The 20,079-nt window shown below is 46.9% G+C and overlaps 1 protein-coding gene across 1 annotated transcript in view; it reads right to left on the reverse strand.

Annotated features, from left to right (window-relative positions):
- The window catches only part of LOC146198960 (uncharacterized), a 119,003-nt gene that overhangs the window by 11,153 nt on the left and 87,771 nt on the right, over positions 1 to 20,079 (reverse strand). The window contains exon 3 of the mRNA XM_084592011.1: positions 19,206 to 19,389. Within this exon, the coding sequence (XP_084448137.1) occupies positions 19,206 to 19,389 (184 nt within the window). The remainder of the gene's footprint in view (positions 1 to 19,205; positions 19,390 to 20,079) is intronic.

Consider the following 20,079-nt stretch of genomic DNA (forward strand, 5'->3'; position numbering starts at 1 on the left):
AGTACAGCTCCTCGCACTACGCGTCCAAGCACGTGTGACTAGAATAGCCGGTCGCTGGCCTGCCACCCACCTCCCACCGCGTTGCCCGAGTCATCCCCGTCTCAGGGGGAAACGACTAGCGCCGGACACACCGCAAAGTGAAAATCTGGGCGGCAGCAGCACTCTGCCATTGTGTTGCGGCCACCCATTGGTAGCTGCGCGAAGGGTGAGGTCGAAACCAATTTGGAGGCGCCCAGCAAGGGTCGGTGCAAGAAAAGGGCTAACGGAGTAGGTGGGGAGTGGGAAAAGATGTCTCCCCTCTCCCTTTCACATCACTTTTCCGGTGAAATCGTTACATAGCGGTCGCCTTTCAACAAGAAACACCAAGAAGGAGCCTGCCCGGTTGCGTGGAGAGGGGCGGCTGCATTGGAGGAGCGACACGTCACCCAAGACCACGCCGGCGCTGCCGCCGCTAAAAGCGAAGGTTGCAAGAGTTGTCGTGGGCGGTGAGGACAGAGAAAGGGAAAGCTTCTACCGTTACCTTCAGCTAGGAGAGCGCGGCGAGAGAGAGTGAGAACAAGGGAGGAGGATGCGGAGAATGAAGGCGGCGGCGGTGGTGGCGGCGGCGCGCGAATGAATGGGGAGCCAGGAACAAAAGATGAGGACTGGAAGATGCTGCGCCGCCAGGGATCAATGCGGACGACTGCTGCAGTGCGCCATATGAGGTCGCCGCCGCCGCCACCACGTCTGGACTCACGTCCCCCTCTTCACCCTCCTCCAGTCCCCCTCCTTTTCCTGCTCGGGTCGTCCTTTTCATTGTTACTCATCGTCGGCGGCGACGTCATTTCGTTGCCACGCCAGCGCCAGCTGCACACCACGAAGACCCCTGAACATTGGACCTCCCACGGACGTCGGAGTCGGAGATGTAACTTGCATACCAACTCAACGCGGCCAGAGGAAGGCAGCTAGAGGGACGTTCAACTTGCCAACAAAAATGAGCAGGGAAAGTACTTCTTTCAGCGATCGTGAGAAGGCACACGGCAAATTAAAGAAAAAAAAAAAAGATGCTACGAGAAGCATCTTACCCCAACGCCTGCTAAACGTTGGGAAAGTCGTTGTGAATTCTGTGTACCCAATGGATACATACATAATAATACGATGGCAATGTTTAACATGAGCATTGTATCCTACGTGTTACCCCTGGGTCATTCCTCGCGAAATGATACAGCGTTTCCTCGCCCATCAGGACCTCGTCGAAAAATAAAATTCACGGGTTCATCGCAATCAAACATTACTAACGAGCTAACGAAACCGCTTTTTTTTTTTTTTTAAGTTTATGTCTTGAAGACAGTTCCCTTCCGACATAAGGAGCAAAAAATGGATTGAGTGGTCTTTTCTTTTGCTTCTATATGCTTCTAATATCGCTTATGAAAAGGTCGGAGAATCGCATCAACTGTTACATATTTCATTTTGATATCGATCATAGCACGGGAAATGTAGCTCACACAGAAAGGCGAAAAATTAATCCAACGTTCTGAGCTGAAAAAGCGCCAGCACAGCTCTATACTAACTTATTTAATTGGACAATCAAGACGGGGCCTCAAACCCGTCGCGCCATAGTTACAGAGTATGACATGTTTTCCTTGTGACCTTAATCATTATTTTTCACCCGAAAAATTTTTAATTTTCTATGATTTACGTGCTACACAAGCTTATGTAAAAGATTCCCCCCTCTCCTCTCTTACGACACACATTCAAAAACAAAATTCTCAAAATTTCGGCATTTTTCTGCACACTATATTTTCCGAGTTAAAAGCGAATTTGAAATATCTTTGCTTATAGTCGGTGCGATCCTCAGGCTTCCCACAGTAATCATTTGAGCGCATTAAGCAATATAATATATTTCTACGAAAGAACGTTGTTCGCTGCTAGTTATATCATACAAAGTGCCGTCATATAGTGAGGATATTTTTTGAGTGGAAAAAAAAAAAAGAAGTTCACCGAAACTATATTCTGCAAGTTGGGGAGCGAGTGAGATTTTTTTTGTTTGTTTGTTTTTCGGTCCGATCCGCGATGGTTCAAAACAAGCTGGAAGGCTTAAATCGGTATGACCCCTCTATAGCTCCGGTGGCTCAGCAAGCGCTTGAGACTAGTAAATAAGGAAAAAAAGTTCGTTTCATTTTCCTCGACTGACCTGACCTGTCCTGGCCATCTTAACATACTCAAGATAATTTATATTAACTGAAACCACGCGCGAATGCTAACATTTTGTTAAAATTACGCCAATCATATATGCTAACTCTCCATATCGTTACGCAAAATTAAATAATTTCCAACACGTAAAGACACTTCTGCTTCTCACCGATGTTGCAACAAGCAGTTTGTCTCTCCGTAAACCAGAAACCAATAACAGCGAACGTCGCACACTGGAACTTGCAAAGAATTGGCCTTCTCGCCTTGTATCAGTCTTTTGCACAAAGTTTCATTCGACGAGGCGAACAGCCGCGGCAATTATCCCCTCAATTCAAAAGCACTTTTGAACCAGGCGCAGCAGCGCCCGCGGAGACGCAAGACAGCCATGACACAGCCCGTGTCCCGACCGGCATAACGACGTCCAAATTGCCAGCGAGGACTTTTCCGTGCTCATTATGAGCGCACGAACTCTCTTCTGCGGAGTCGCACTTAGAGGGTGCGCAATTAAAGTTCGCACGAGCATACAGTTAACGCTGCTGAACGAGTTCAGAAGCGAGCGGCTATAGCTATGCAAGCCTGGCGAACAATTTTATGAGGACTCTGAAATTGGGGCAATTTCGCCAAAGACGTACTTCAAGAGCGCGCACTTAAACCGTTGAGCGGAATTCCAGCATGATGAGGAGATTAGCTTTTCTTTAATTAGGATGGGACCTACATTAAAAAATGCAAGATATGGAACATTTTTACATCGGCTAAATGAAATTTCCATATCGAGAGTTCGCACCTCAATAGCCAGCTGTTCAAGAAAACGAGTCCTGTCCACCAAGCCGCCGAAGGGTCAATGATAGCACTAATGAAAATGTCGTGACTGCGCGTGAAAGCAAAATTATAAAGTTAGTTGCAGAGACGACCACATGACCCGCTATTACAGCTATTACGATGCGTGAAATAGGACTTGCTAGTGCTTCAACTGCGAATGCTCTCTCCTGGCAAGGGGCCGAAAGGTATAAACGGTGATGGAAGGCACATGATATAAGATGGAATGCTGCGTTTCAGCAGACCTGAACTGGCGCAGGTGAACGACAAGCGACCGGACAAGGAACAGCAAATCGTCCCATTTTCTGGTATGTCCCTCTTTATTTATGATAAAATTTCGGTCAACATCACGCGCATTCTATCACCAGGTTAAGCTACAGAAATGTCAAAATGGGCAACACTGTAACATTTCACCGCATATAGGGAAGGCAACCTGCTCTACAAGTCAGGTTAAAAGCCAGCAGGACAAAGATAACGCAGTCCTCTGCGTACAACAACGACCGTTTAATTTATCCAATCTTTTCTATTGCATTCTTTGTGGCTGTCAAAGCACGCTCAAAACTGCATCAGAAAAAAAAAAAAAGGGTTTTCTGACAACAGATGACTTTTCGGGGAAGCAGTAAAAAAAAAAAAAAAAAAGTGATAACAGCTGCACCCCAATGCAAAAAACAAAAAGCAACTGAAGGCTTCAAGTAAATATTGAAAAAGCAGCCAGCAGCTGAAAATGTATAAAATAACAATTTGCGATTATTTTCAGCATCACGGTGCTTATCGCAAAGCCAACCAAGCGACGATAACTATATCACAGAATGAAAACACAATTCCAATTTCGACACGGACGATTCAAGCGCCGCTTGGAAAATTTACCGTTCCATAAATTCATATATTATTTATTAAAATGAAATCTATGCTATGCTAATATGAACCTATCAGAGAACAATAAACTGAGAAGTCAGGCTGGGAGCACATCTCTTTTCGTTACATAAGCAATGCCGTTCGCACCCCTCGAACGCTTCTGTTTTCTTCGAAATATTTCGTCCTGAATGAGCAGACGTTACATACGGGGGCAGCTTTATATATATTTACAGAACTTCGCCGTTAATAAATCCCCTCCCCCCAATAAATAAAGAAAAATAAACATGACTTCACAGAGCTATTCCGCGTCACGAATAAAGGAAAGGACATGTATTGCACTGCTGTGAATTATGCCTCGGCGTACAATGAAGCTCTGCATGCACCGGGTGAGCGCCGACAATGGCCCCAACAAAGGCAACCGCAAGCGCTTTTCTCATAACCACTAAAAAGAAAAGGTAAATAAAAGCAGAAGACGTTCTTGTTTTTACCCGGACTTCAAATCTGACAAGACGACATAAAGAGATTAAGTCGTCGACATCTGGCAGATTATATACCTTCTTTTCTCTCTCTTTTTTTTTTTTTTTTTGCTCCCGTATCGGAAGCCGCTGTCAACAATAAGCGCGCGTGAACAAGTTCTACTACGTCAGAAAGATAGCACGAAAACGGAAGCCATTGTCAGTTCAGCGACTACGGCAGCAAAGTCCTCCAAATTAAAAGCAAAAAAAAAAAGAAAAACATTCTTGTAGAAGGAAAAAGGAGCGAGCGAGTTCAAAACAATAGTTTCCGTCTTGAAACGAAACTCTGTAGCAATTTTCCGCAGCCTCGCAGTAGCGTGCGCGACAGGCTGCGAGCTCGCTAAATTCAATTTTACAGCTCCGAAGACAAGGCAGCGCGCCTTGCAAGCAACTCGGCGAAGGCGGCGGCCGTGCGCGCCGTTCCTCTGGGAACAAGTCGAGGAATCGCCGACGTCTGCTCCTTTGCTATCCGGAGGAACATTGCTCGAGACAGCAACAACAAGCGCAAGCGGCCTCTGATGCTGCTCGGTGGATGGTGCGGCTTACTCGGGGGCTTTATTCGTCCGCGCCGAGTTGGACGGTCGCACCGAGAGTTTGTTTTCCTTGCATGTCCCCAAGCAACAGCTCGGCCGATGTAAGGTTTACTTTCCAAAAGAAAGAAAAAAAGAAATAAAGACGCAATAGTTCAGTACCAAGTCGAAACTAGGCTAGACAGTACGGTAGAGGGCCAGAGTTTCGGTTAGCAATACAACAAAACTGCTCTGTCACGATAAGGACACCACGTGCCTGTATGCATGTATAAATGAAGTGAGAGTGGGCTATCCGCGCCTAAGCGAGAAGCATTGCAGAAAAGAGCCGCATATCCGCCCCCCCCCCCCCCCCCCTTCCCTTTATTTTTTCTGAAGAACAAAGTTCCAAGATATGCAATGCCGAAATCAGACCTCCCAAAAAGCCCCGTTGAATGGTTGCCCACCATTATTACGCTGCCTTACGTCTCAATTAAACATGAAAACATGTGCCGATAACCCTTGCAGAAAGCTGAGTCCGCGCAAGGCGTTCTTGGGTACAATACCGTTCAGAAAATGTCGTGGTCTTACACTTCTGGTCATAATGTTTCCTGAAGGCCGCCTCCAATGACCCGATTTATTATCCAGAATTAGCGCCGATCCATCCCGGCGCTGGAGGTCAGCGATGTGTTCGGTGAAGAACTTCATGTTAGGCTATTCGGTGTTTCTCTAAAATCTGCGAGACGTTGCGTATAGATGAGGACGAGGAGCACGAACGAATGGGATTGTGTTATCTTCGGATGCACCATTTGCGTATTCCCTTTCTCCACCACCGTAGCGTGCGTAGTGGAATTGCCTATAAGTGGCCACGCGATGCCTAGCGAGTCCGTAAGGTATCATCTTCACATTTTCACTGATGGCTCTGTAGACAAGGTTAGAAAATCTAGCTCAGCGGCTTTTTACGTTCCTTTTATAGACTATACGTGGTCTGCACGCTTTACTGAAGTCGTATCCTCCACAAGAACCGAAAGTGTTGCTATTGAGGTGGCTTTACGGAAGCTAGGTCTTGTCCGGCTCAGCCTATTGTCATCCTAACAGACTCAAAATCTGCCCTTCAAAGGTTAGAGCGCGGTTTTCTTACTGATGCCTTGTCTATAAGCTCTCTATGCTTGGTGCAGAATCTGCGCAGCAGAGGCGTTGCTTTACATTTCCAACGGGTGCCCTCACACATAGGTGTCAGAGACAACGATGCGGCAGACAGTCTCGCGCATAAAGCACTGTCAGGTACTTCCTCAAAAAAGGTTCCTCAAGATAAAAAGACTCTTCAGAGAAACGGTATTCAACCATTTTAGTACCGTGTGGAGTGCGCCCCACTAGCCATGTGTGACCAAGGGACTGAGGAGACATCAGGCCACCCTACAACATCGAATTGGCACGGGCTCTGCTCGTACTGCTGCCTGGATGCATAAGACGGGCATGGCATCGTCTCCGTTATGTTCTATATGCGGTGTTTGCGGAGATATAGAACATTATATTATGTGCTGTCCAGAGTAGAACGCGGAAAGGTGGGTGATGTTCGCTTCCTTCAAGAAGACAGGAGCCCTTCATGGTGCACTTCAGGGCATTGTCTACCCGAGTGGAAACCAGACATGCAGAAGGGAGGCTTCACGCCTTCTTTTACAATTTCTGCAGGGCACTGATCATGACTCTAGATGGTCATAGCTGGAATAGACTATATGTTCTACTGTGCGTGAATGTGTGCAGAGATGGTGACTTCTGGAGTGGACTGTATGTTATACTGGGAGTGAATGTGTGCATACAAAGTGACTGCAGGATTGGAATATGTATTGTTATAAGCGACTGTGCGCATAGTGGGGCATATTTCATAGGTATTAGGATTTTTTTTTTTAGCACACAAGTGGCGCTACGGTGAAGCAAATGCCGGCAGAATAAACAAGGCTAATCCCACCTGTAGCATACAACAACTCAACTCAACTCCGTCGCGTGCTTGGTTCCAGGAATATTCGTGCATAATGATCTGAGAAACCTCAATATCACAGAGAGAATATTCTGCTGAGTAGTCTAGATCTGTATCTATTTGCAGAATATTGACGGCGCCTTCATATGTCACATGACAAGTGCTCAAGTAAAAAAAAAATAATAATAATAATGTCGCGAAATCTGAAGCATGCGCAGGTGTTTCACGACCTTCGTGACGTGAAACTTCTCAGACATCCCATTGTGAAACAGAGAATCCAAGTCTCCAGTTCTTTTGACACATTCAGTTGTCTTCAAAGCTGCTTGTGCCACAACCTCGCATGAGCTTCGTTGTACTATCCGACACAAAGCGACGAGCGCGTGACTTCGCCTGATTTCCTCAGCCTACTCCTCGTGTATGCACTGCGGCGCTGTCACGGAATAAGTGAATTCTCCCCAAAAGATCCCCACCACCGCAACCCTGTCTAACCCCATCTTGCGTCGTGATATAGTGACGACTTTTTATCAGCTTTGCGTGACTTTCTTTCGCAAGCACTTACGCGCGCACCCATTTGGATATGGAGCCGGGAGAACGAGCGCTCAGAACGACGAATTCATACATTTTTGTTTTGCCATCTAACTATGTTTTACTTCCTGTTTAACTTTTCTTTTCTTTTTCTTTTTTTTTTTTTTTTTTAGTTCTCGCAGCTAATAATCCTGCTGAGTGCAGAGCACAGTTCATTTGAGATGCGGGAAACGTTATGGCCTCCAGGGCATCGCGCGGTGTAAATCAATCGCCCAAACTGCCTAGTCATCTTTCTCATCTGGGTACAGAAAAGAGCAAAACCTGATTGAATTAGGTAGTCGTCCTCCCCTCCCCTCCCCCTTCCTTTTTTCCTTTTTTTTTTTTTTTTGTTTTTGTGCGTTCACAGAAAAGGTAGCCAGATTTTTCTGGTTGTCCGAGCACCGCTAGCATGCAAATGGCATGGCGGCGTGCTCGGCCAATTGTTATTGCTTTGTTATTTTTAAAGAAAGAAAGAAAAATACTCGTTTTTATGGCGCAAGTGGGGAGTCTGGGTCTGCACGCGTAATCTAAGAGACAGACAGGATCCGCAGTTTAAGAGTACGCTAGCATGGGCAAGGGAGCCCAAAGCAGACCAACGTATGTTAATAATGTCGAAAAACGTTCCTACTGCACGTGAAATAGCGGTATAGAACGACCGTCCCGACAGATATATACTTTTCCTTCTATACTAACCCCCACGAATGGTACACATATGAAGAACTAGAAGCGTTTAGCTTCGACTAACCTAAAAAAATGACGTACTGACCGCCAAGCGTTTACGGCACAGGCCATACTAGCATTGGCCTACTGGGAAACAAAACATATGTGGTTGAGAAAGGAGAGAGGTGAAGAATACTGCGAACTCTGCTCCACAGTGCCGACGAATAAATAAACGCCGCAATTAGCGCGGATGGATGGATGGACTAAACTTTAATGTCCAACAGAGAAGAGATACGCAGAATGCCGGCCGCGACAACAGCATTAAAGGGCAGCTGCATCACTTTTTAAAAAGAAAGAGTTCGGAATACAGATATACAGTTTACGACCCCCTGAACACGAATACGACGTTAAATTTCGTCATAAGTGACCGCAAACTACTTTTTAATCAGAAAAACGTGCACCAACGCCGTGGGGCGTTTTGAAAGTGGCGCTCTTGCCTGTGATTGGTCAAGCGCGCCGTGACGTCAATGACGGCGTGCCATTCAGTGGTAGCGGCGGTCCAAGCGATTGTTCATGTACGCACGTGCTTTTCTGTGGATGTATGCTGCTGAACATGCAACGATCACGCTGCTCAGGGGAATATGATATTGAGCCGTACTTGTTCGAACCAGCGGCGGGTTCGGAACAAGGTAACACTGGCGGCAGCGGCGACATGACGAGAGAGGAGACAGCGCTAACCTTTTCCCGCATGGGAAATCCACACTGGTACGTACCGCTGCGCTGCACTGCTGTATGCGCCTGTGATCCGCTCTCAATTGAACATACCTGCGTTACTCGTGCCCTAAATCTCCTGCCAGACTCGAACGAAGCAGTGTCACGTCAATGCGCTTGATGTGACGATTGTAAACAAATGAACTCATCCAGACGAGCCGTCGCCCCAGTTTTGTAGTGTGAATTTAGTCATTTATATGCCAGCAAGAGCAGCAAAAGTCATGCTCTCAGCTCCCGCAACCTCGAGTACGCATACATTTTAATCTGGCGGGATTTAGCAAATTAACGCGGGAGCGCGGTATCGACGAGAAGCCAGGCCGCTACCTTGCTGCGCGCGCGTAATCCCATTTAGAACAGCGGTAAAAATACCGAAACGCTAGGACAGCTATCGGCAGTCACGCGCTGCCATGTCGCGAGTTTAGCACACTTCATTTAGCTGCGCTTAACATCGCGACTTCGACCACAGACATCATGCTGCCCCGATTTCCTTACTTAATTGGGATAGTTGAATTTTCCAGGAGCTCTCCAAGAACCTGAAAATAAGAAAATGGCCATAAGATATAAACATGACATAAGAAACTTAATTTAACAAAGCAGAGGCGAGTTTAGGATGTGCGTTCTTCTTTATGACATAGGTTTCTGACTTCCATTTTAAAAAGTTCATACTTGGCATGTGCAAGCAGAATCGGATCGCCAAGTGCAAAACGTATACTAGCTAGAGGCCCAAAACTGCTCGTTTTCCTGAACAAAACTTTTCATGAGCAAATAAGGGCTGCCTATCCATTCGTCGATTCAGCAGTGTGATGACTCTTTCCGCATCGCACCGATAGCCTAATCATGAAAAAAAAAAAGAAAAGTCCTACTCTCTCACAGTTCTCCAGCCGCGTCAGCGGGCGCCAATGCTGAATAGTTTTACTTTCACCTGTGCCTTCATCTACCCGGCCACCCATCTGCCCCACAGAACAAAAACGTAAACAGAACAGAAGAGCAATATGATGTATTGGACCTCTTACCTCGAGTTTTCTTTTTGCGAAAGCAGTTCTTGGCGGCGGAGAGGTGCTCTTGTGTGCGAAGGCAGAAGGCACAGCACCGGTTTTCAATTGCGCAGATTTCATCGGTATCCCAAAAGATCGCATCAACGACAAGCTTTGGTGATAGTCACTGTCGCGAAAATGATCTGAGCAGATCACTGACGATTTTGTTGGCTTGAAATCCTTCCTCTTGACCGCGGCAACCCAAAGCGCCGATAGCTTGCGCTCCTTTGGGAATTTATGAAACGCGACATCCTCTCGGCTGCCAGTGTTCGTGCAGCCATGGGCTGCGCAGAACCACGGCATGGTCGTTCTTTTCATGAAGAACGGTGCAAGATGCACTGAAAAAGCTTGCGGTAACGTTCGCAGGAAGAAAACAAGCGCGAGACAAGAAAAAGGTTGCACTGCGTAGCCTGCAAGCGACAGCTGGTGCACGGCCTGCTCGGGCAATAGAAGCGGAAGAGAGGTAGACGCCGTCCTTGACGTCACTACCGCCTGTCGTACTCCTGTCGTCTGCTACTGACATCCCCCCCTCCAGCGCTGTGCACTGCGGAGAAGCCTGAACGGGGTAGCAACTTTAATCGATGATTACGTCACTATTTCAAAAGCTAAAGCCAAAATATTTCGTATACTTAACATACAAACCCTGCAGATTCGACCCTCTGAAGCGCATCAAATTCTAAAACCGGTGCAGCTTCCCTTTAAATACGTACGCCAACGAGTTGGCCGAAAATGATTGCAAACACAACAGCCGCAAAACGATAACGTAAACAAATACATTCGCACATCGCGCGTGAGGTCTTTTAAAAACAGCAACTGGGAGCAACCAACGAAGAATAACACGAAGCAGGCTCGAATTCTTATCTGTCAAAACACACACACGCACGTACGCACACGCACACACACAGTATATATATATATATATATATATATATATATATATATATATATATATATATATATATATATATATATATATATATATATATCGAGTACAATGAAGACTCACCCGCAGGCCGTATATATTTCGCGCCAGACGAGCGAGACTAGTCCCCGAAAAATGCGACGCTAAAGGATGCATCGCGAGACTGCTATGCGAACGTATTGCACTCAGCCTTTTCGGTCAACTGCGTGAAACATATCTCGAACTAACAAGTTGAGCATCTCCATGCTGCTAACAACATTACCTACACGTGCGACGACACCGGTTCCCAAGCGGCATCCCCGTCAACGAGAGAAACACGAGTATTCAACCTTCGGAACCCTATTCTGCATCCACAATTCGCATCTTAAATATCTCGCATCCTAAGCCGCACTCATCCAAACAAGTGAAGGGCGAAAACTGGACGGCACAGCGCCGGCACCGATGGGAGGAGCAGATATTCTTGCTGCGGTTCAGGCTGCGCAGACCAAAGAAACGTGGGAGCGTGCACAAACACTCAAGCGTGAGGCACACGCGCGAATCTCGACGTTAAACGAAACACATAGCGGTCGGAACAAAGCGAAACAGAGAACGGCAGACTCTGCTGCATAATTTCAAAAGGAAGATGCAGCAGACGCACAGCGCACAAAGCACTGCGGCTTCACGCAAGCGCTCGCTTCGGGAGGCGCGCCAAGCTCGTTCAGCGACAAAGCAGTGCGTAGCGAGGCATGCACAACTGAAGCGTCGTGTCGAGCCCGCATGCAGAAGGGTATCCAGAAAGAATAGCAAAGAAAAAGAAGAAACAAAAAAGAATTCAAAGCTCAGTCGATGAGGGCGATTTGCGTGCGCGCCCGCTTCGTTCGGCGAGAAAGGCCGGATAAGAACGGCACGGCGAAACTTCCGCGCGCAGTTTCTTTTCAGTGCTCATCGCTTTGCGAGTATGCGGAAGGAAGGAAGCGCGAATTAACGAGCGCACAGCTGTCGACGTGCCAGGACTCGGAGACAAGAAGGGAAGAAGAAGCAAAACGAGAGAACAATTAATGAGCGCGGCCACGTGTCCTCCTTTCCCACCACCTTCCTCTCCGTTATTCCGGGTATGTACGCAAGTACGCGGCTAAAATAATAATAATAATAAAGAAGGAATGAATGGTGCCTTCCAAACAAGCCCACTCTCTGCCTTGCGCGTCCAGGAACTGTTACTGCGCGCCAGAGTGTCAGCGAAAGGGCAGTGATTCCAGTGCCACTCCTTCTCCCATTGCATGCTAGGGCGGAACGACCGTACTCGCGAGTCCGCCAGATGGAGCACGCATAGAAGTGTATGCCGGGCCGAGCATGGGAAAGATCACCCGTTGTTAGGAGAGCTATGCGAATAAATTACGGGCCAAAATAGCGCGACGCTACCGCCGACTGTACAAGTATCGTTTCCATCACAACAGGCACAGGGAGCGGCCATATGAGGAGGAGGGAACACCTGTGAGCGTTAAACCAGTACTCAGCCTGTAATTGCAAAATACTTTTTTCAATACTACGCCAGGTTTAACCGCTCATCGCGTGGCCCGTGGCCCGTGGACCCCCCTGCTCCTCGACCTCCTCGATCAGCCTGCCGTGACATTTGAATTCACGTTTCCCCTATGCCACGGGCAAGAGCTGCCAACTCGGGTCGCTCCTTTCATATAGGAGGGTTGATATCAGAATCAGTATGCCAGAACCATTTACATTCTCGTTATACCCCTGCGACACGCAGGCATATCCATACGTCCAGGTTGAAGCGTGGCTTTATATGTGGGCTGGTAGCTTACGCTCTCACGTCATACCCTTCAAGGATGAGCTTAAGTGTCCCCAATAATGTAGCACCTTACAATGATAGGGCGTAATAGGGGAATAATGTGCCAGGCAAAAGAAGCTTCCGCCATTGCTTTCGCAATTCACTAGGGTTAACCAGAGCTATTTTTTTTTTCCTTTTTTCCGAAACTGGTTTCACCTCGAAAAATATGGCATGTTCAACTTTAATGTAGAAAGAAAAAAGATGGCCGCTAACTTAGCCCCGTGAAAAAAACTTCTAAGCTACGAACCAATGCGCGAAGCTGACACCACAGCGTTGCCCAAAGAAATGTGCCTTGAAAACACAAGCACTCCAAGAGGCTGGAGTTTTGGGCCAGTTGAAAAGACGTTAAAAGCGAGCCACGACTCAAGACACGACTTAGGGCAGAGCAGTGGGCGGTATGTGCGGCGCCGTCCCTTTCCATGGACTATCCCGTCGTGAGTCGATTCGTTTTCTTCTTCAGAAGTGCTTCAGATCTACTGGATAATCCAGACATTCTACTTAATCCATAATAGTGGCATGGACCTGTGTTGCCCGGGATCTTCATGGACTCAGAGAAACGTGCCCCCCTTTATTTCCGTAGTAATGTTGTACTTACTTCTCTCCCCCTCGCCAGATTAGAAACGACGCTAGGAGGTTTCTGGGCACATAAAGCTTGCGATGATTACCTCGTTACAATTTTCTGCGCCAGCTTAAATAAGTAAATGATCCATCCCCGCGGCCAGCGAAGTAAGAGATCGACCCTTTTCAAACATGGCTGCCGCCTGCGAACAAACAATCTGCGAAGCGCGAGGATGTCGCTGAGGCACTTAATGGAATCGTGCGCTCCATCGCTAAAAAAAATAAAAAGCAAGGCAGGGAACCTCAGAAAAAACGCGGCTTGGGCGATGCATACTTGGCAAAGCAAATGACACCATAACTGAGCAAAAAAAGCTCCAAGTATCGCGGCGACAAACATTGTTACACGAAAGAGCCACGCAGAAGTACAAGAAGTGATAAAAATTTTAATTAGAATAAAGTAAATAAGGAGATAACAAATTCAAACTAAAGAAGGGAACGAGACGGGCAAGCTGGAGAAGGCCTTAATTAAAATGAAGAACCGCGCTAGCTCTTCGGAGAAAGAAAGGCAAGGGGGAAAGAAGCGCCAGTTTCCAGCACAAGACGTTTCAAATGCCTCGTTTTGCAGAGCTCTCCAGCGGCAGCAGAAGAGGACAGCGCGCGTGGCTCTTCTTTCTAGCCCGGGGGAATGGGCGAGCGTTCGCTGCGAGCATTCGAGGCTGCCATTAGTGAAGAGCCGCGCTGCTCGCGGTGCACACAGCGGGAGACGAGGACCGCTCTAGCAGGAGTAACGTCGCCACCCACCCCCAGAGAGCACAAGGCGCACGCGGCAGCCAGGGTTAGCGCGGTCCAGCTCTCCTCCTCCATTTCACCACAAGCGCTTTTTCTCTCCCTCCGCCTCTTGATTCTCGCTACGAGCCACGCTCTAAACGCAGGTCTTCTGCCTCCAGCTTAATGGCACTGCCTAAGCACCGGCGGCTGGGATCCCCCGTAGCGCGACCGGGAGAGGCGTTTCGCAGAGGACGATGACGAAGCTCGCTTCCCGGTCACAGCTGTCGTGCGGAGAGAGAAGACAAGCGGCGCAGAGCAAACTTGGAACCGTAGCATACAACAGCAGCAGAGGGCTAGCAACGCTTCTAAATGGCCGTGTCGAGCAAAGGACGTTTAACTGAATGAATACCAACTGTTCGGTACAACGAGAACCCGGGCACAGTGAAAACTAGGTTGCGGTGTCCATGCTGAGAAACACTCCTTAAGAAGACAAGATCGCAGGAAGGCCTGCTGGATCTAAAATGCATTCTTCGGCCGCTTAGCGGGATTCGAGGCAGGTTCGCTGTACTTTGCTGAGCCAATATGAGGAAGTCAAAGTCGTTGGTATGCGGGGAACAACTCAAGCTCTTAAGAAAATCAACCGTCCTGAAGAGCTGGTTTTCCAGCATCGCTACTCTTTCGAAGGCAAAGCACGCCTGCCAGGGAGTATCGACCTACACCCGGTCTCGCAGCGCGGGATATACGCTGATTGATGCTCACTAAAAACGATGCACAATGAAAACCAACTCGCAACGCTGCACATGGTAAAAGGCAAAATTAAAATAAAAAAGAAAAGAAATTAATGCATGGCGTAACTTTTTATGCTACTCTTAAAAGAAAAACGAGAATCACAGCGCAATAAATAAATCAAAACGAAAATACATTAGCCCTATGTGGAGTAGAAGCACAGTGGAGCTAAATTTTGCATTCGTTTCTTTTGTTTTCAGGCTGCTGTGAGAACGAGTGCCGTCACCCGTTCTGGCGCCATGAAGTTGCTCTTGCACGGAGGGCAAGCATGCCCTTCATCCCTGGCGCAAAGCCAAACTATTTGACAGATATTTCATTGATTATTGCAACAGCTCCTCAATATATGCAAGAAACTGTAATATTTGCGAACTTCGTAGCTTTCGACTCAATGGTGGTCGAGAAACAAAATGGGATGCATTACGTTTTGAACACCATTCGTGCACGCACGCACATACACACACATACACGCGCGTGCGTGCGTGCGTGCGTGTGTGTGTGTGTGTGTGCGTGCGTGCGTGTATGCGTGTGTGTGTGTGTGTGTGTGTGTGTGTGTGTGTGTGCGTGCGTGCGTGCGTGCGTGCGTGCGTGCGTGTGTGTGTGTGTGTGTGTGTGTGTGTGTGTGTGTGTGTGTGTGTGTGTGTGTGTGTGTGTGTGTGTGTGTGTGTGTGTGTGTGTGTGTGTGTGTGTGTGTGTGTGTGTGTGTGTGTGTGTGTGTGTGTGTGTGTGTGTGTGTGTGCGCGTGTGCGCGTGTGCGCGTGTGCGCGCGCGAAAACCCTGGGTGATTGCATTGCACATGGTGCTTTGTGAAAACATGGATAGCCCGAGTGCTGCTGTTAAACCAGTTTTGCATAGAAACGGCTGCAATCAGATTTAAAAGAAAACAGCATGAGAGATTACGCAAGTACATGTTTCAAAACGTTTCTGGCACAAGAATCGGAAAATTTTAATCAACTGAATATTTTTTGTCATGTTTGGGAAAAAAAAGTCCATGAAATAATTGCTACGCTTTAGGGACGGCGCCAAGATAATGCCGAAATTTAAAAAAAAAAAAAGCAGTAAAACCTGCTTTAGGAGGATGCTTCTAGAAATGAGAAGGTGCTGGAAGCCGTTCAACGCAATATGCAAAATCAGCTGTATTATTCAAATATGGGGAATATTATGCGGCCTAAAGCGGTCACCTTCTTTGTTGGTGATGCTAAACAGGGCATTTTATATTATGCTCTAGTTACTCGGAGCAACTTGCTGAGCTTATTTGCCTCCAGGGGGCTCATTCATCACCTCACGTCAAAAGTTTATTATTACGGAAGGAGCATACCAAGCAACTTACACTCCAATAGAAAAAAAGAAAAAAAAATGAAGACCCTATGCACACTGTAAGACGAGAGCACCCAGCTGTCATAAGAGAGCTGCATCGTTTCACAGCCTGGCTACATCAAGGGAATCTTGAGCAATACATATTCCAGAACATAAGGCGGCGAAGAAGACGCAGTAACTTGTTATACCCTAATTCGCAATGCACACAGTTAATGGCTTTGTTTCTCTTTTTTTTTTTTTTTTGTAAAAAGCTCGCATTTAAAACTCCGTGCAGTCTGCTCTGAGATAAAAGAAGATAGGACTTGCCTATGAGCGATGAAGCGCGAAACATAGAAAACACACAACAAAGAAAACTTAATTCTCTGACATTTCGGAGAAGATTCGACCAGCTTGCGGGCTCGGAAATTCATCTTAATCAGCGGGCCGACCTTTCATGTACAACGTGCTTCATTTCTGCTTGTATTTCACTCGAAAATGCCTCGCGCCGGCGTTGTGGCTGCCGCCGGTATCCATCTCACTCTCTGAATTTGCTATTATTTGGTTGCAGCACAACAAAGAGTTCGTAATTCGCTCCCCGCTTTGCTGCTATCCTTCCGCTGGGTATCATTATATGAGCAGCAGATAAACGCCACACTATGTGCCGGAAGCTACTGGAAACTTCCGAGTATTATAAACTACCACAGCATCCATCATTAGCAGCTTCGAATCGAAAAAAAAAAAAAAAGACTTGGACAAAAAAACCAAAATTTAAATGTGCCTTAAACTTACTTTCCTAAACTACCCAACCATGCACGCCAAAAAGCAATAAAGAGGACATAACTCATCAAAACTGTTCCATGTAAATACGAAGAAAGAGGACGACAGTAGCACAGCGGATCCACATTTATAGTTATGCGTGTCCACCACTATATTATCGAAACCTTAATCAGTTGAGTGAACCATGCGCCGGCTCTAAATAAAATTTTGCTCGCCTTTGCACGACTGTTTCCTTTTTCACTTAAAGAAAGATAAGAAGAGCAGAAAAAGAGGCAGCCGAACGAAAGTCGAGCTGTCGGGACAATATACGTGTACAGAAATAAAGCAGTGGTGCCCAGGGAAAATGCAGCCCAGACGGCGGGCACATCAATCAAATATTTCACGAGAGGCAGTCGGCACAGATATGGAGAACGCTCTCCGCAGCGACGCTTAGCTGTTGGATGAACGAGACGGAAACGCAGCTGAGCTACTTTAAGAGACAGTTCCTTAGCTACAAAAGCTACAGAAGTACAACAACAGGGAAGCGCTAAGCGGCACCCTTTCATCAATTTATTCCGCAGTGTCGGTAAACGTAAAACCGATAAACCATATATAAAACTCACGCACTCAGAATCCCTGATTACATTTCAAATTTTATTTTGCGACAGCTGAATGACCGTGGTTCTCTTGGGGTTTCCGCATTTCTCGTTGTTAACGACCGTGCGCCCCAGCTACCACCGGGACACGCACGAGGATATTTGCCAAGACTTTGGGAAACAATGGCAGCTCGTTTTCCTCGCTATACAGGAAAACAAAAAGAGGGGAAAATTTTATAACACCTTCACGGGGAATGCACGCGCACAGTGCGTGTTCCCAGGAAACAGCGAGGAACGAGAGTAAACTGGTGGTGAATTAGTGAGGCTCGCAAACCCGAAGCGCAAAAGCGACGAAGCACAGAAAAAGAAAGGTGTCTCAAAGAAAATTTCTTTGAGACAATGGATTAATGAGCTCTTCTTCGGGCATTGCGCAGTTCGTGCCGTCTAGTTACAATCGAGGGTTTTTTTTTTTTTCTTTTTTTTTTTTTTGAAGCAGCAACTATGATTTCATTTGAAAAAATGTGCAGCATGAATCAACCTGAAGAGAGACTGAACGTTAAACACGCCGCATTGCGAAAATAAGGCGACAGCAAGGAAAATCTGAAGGTAAAAATTCGCCCGTTGTAACGACTCTCTTCTAGCTTTTGCCACGTTTCTGCGTTCGGCATTCATATGAGACAAAAAAAAAAAAGCTAATATTTCTTAGAAATACACCTTTCGTTGGCATCCTGATCGTTCATTTTTAAATACCTATACGCTAGGAAATCGATCAGAGACTAGTTATTTCTCAACTTTCGCCTCCATGAAAAAGGCTGTCGCCAAGCCCCGAATCTGCGCAACACATCTAAAATGCGCTTTGCGGCGATAGTCTGTGCAGAATTATGTTAGACAGGCAAATCAGTTTCAATGTTTGGACTTTGCGAAACATTTGGAGACCACACATGAAGATAACGTGTCCGCATCGCCATTTTCTAACGACATTAATTGCACAGCTTTCAGCGAAACAGTGCGTGCACGAACAGCAAAGAGTATTTTTGCAGTTTTCGTTGCCGATTACGACGAATATGATTTTATGCGGCACTAGCTAAGCGACATACAATCTGCTCGTTCGTACAGGAGCGGATGGGGGATGCACTGCGAAGACTAACTATGACACACATTGCAGAATACTAACAACTGACCACCACGGCCGGATACTGCTGTATAGAGCAGTTCGCAAAAAAAAAAAAAAAAAAAACAATAGTGCGCTCATATAAATGCATGCAGATATATTTTCATTCAGCGTTCTATTCACACAGCTGACTAGATTTCATATGAGGAAAACATTCTCTCCTACAGACACACATTGTCCGAAAACGTTAGCACTCCCAGCATTAATCTATTCAGGCTGTTTATTTTGCAGGTAACGACGGCGGGATAAAGTGAACGCAACAGTGTCAACCGCACTCACTTATTGTGGAGTCGTTGGTTAATTGTCAAAAGCAGAAGAAAAAAAAAATCTAGGTGAATTCAAAATACCTGCGTCACGCCATGCGAGCGGGTCAATATTTTATCTACGCAAGAGTCGTGCAGCTGTGACAGGCAGGTCACGTTTGTTGCGTTCTATAAAAACGTGCGCAATAAAAGCTTTTAAAGGTGGCTTAAACTCGCAGATGCCCTTATGCATGCATTTACAGGGGTTACTGCATTGGATTTCTATTCTTTTTTTTTTATAAACACTCGCAAAAATTTATTTAGAGAGCCTATAAATTTAAATGCCTGTTTATTGAGAGGTATGCATATGAGGCCTACAGCGCTATCTTCAGTGAAAGAAGCGTGTGCCAGACCGCTCACCTTTGGCGACCGCCGAGGGCCGGCTCTGGGTCTCGTAGGGCGTCGAGTAGAAGTCGTCGTCCAACGTACCGGCGACACCGGCTGCCGCGGTGGCGAGCGCGGCTGCCCGACGTCGGGCGCCCATCTCCTTGCGGAACTGCTCCTTCAGGTCGGCCGGGTCGCAATAGTCTGGCACCAGCACCAACTGCACAACCACAGACACGCGCCAATCAGAAACCGCGCAAGAAAGGCGCACGGAAAGGTAAACTATGAGCGAAGCTGACATATACGATAGGTATAAAAAGGCAGTGTGCACGTTTTCTCTCAAAACCTGCGAATGAATTTTTCCAGTGCAAACTGGGTAAGCACTAGTGAATACGCGTTAGTAAAAAGGCCGGCCGCCATGCGCCAGGCCGTGGACTATGTTTTCACCGTCGTTTGAGCTGTGTCCTCGAAAACACGGCACACACCACGAGAGTTACTGGCTAGGCTGCCCAGCAGTAGGTGGCTCACTAGTCGGAGCACCCTCCTCGCATGCAGGAGCTGCGGGGTTCGATCCCCAGCGCAGCCAGTGGGAACACCATCGGTGAAACAAATCGGTACAAATTTACCTCCCGTTATAGATTCAAAGCTCGTCTAAGGTGAAATTCTTGATTAATAGGTCTTCGACCGCAACCTCCGCGAAGAACTGAGTCGCGTCGTTAGGGAAAGGGTTTTAATACACACACGAAGAAAAAACAGCACGAATGAGAAATTCTATCTCGTACCATAAATAGCAAACGCGCACGCACCAAGTCAATTACATCACAAATTTGGACGGAGGCTACCAATAAAAAACCGCCGTACCAGTTTTTGTTTTAATCTACAAGTATTGTTGATGTCTCATTGACTAGGA

The sequence above is a fragment of the Amblyomma maculatum genome, chromosome 2 (genome assembly GCF_055883805.1).
Source record: "Amblyomma maculatum isolate TAMU_Amacu chromosome 2, ASM5588380v1, whole genome shotgun sequence".
Taxonomy (NCBI): Eukaryota; Metazoa; Arthropoda; class Arachnida; order Ixodida; family Ixodidae; genus Amblyomma; species Amblyomma maculatum.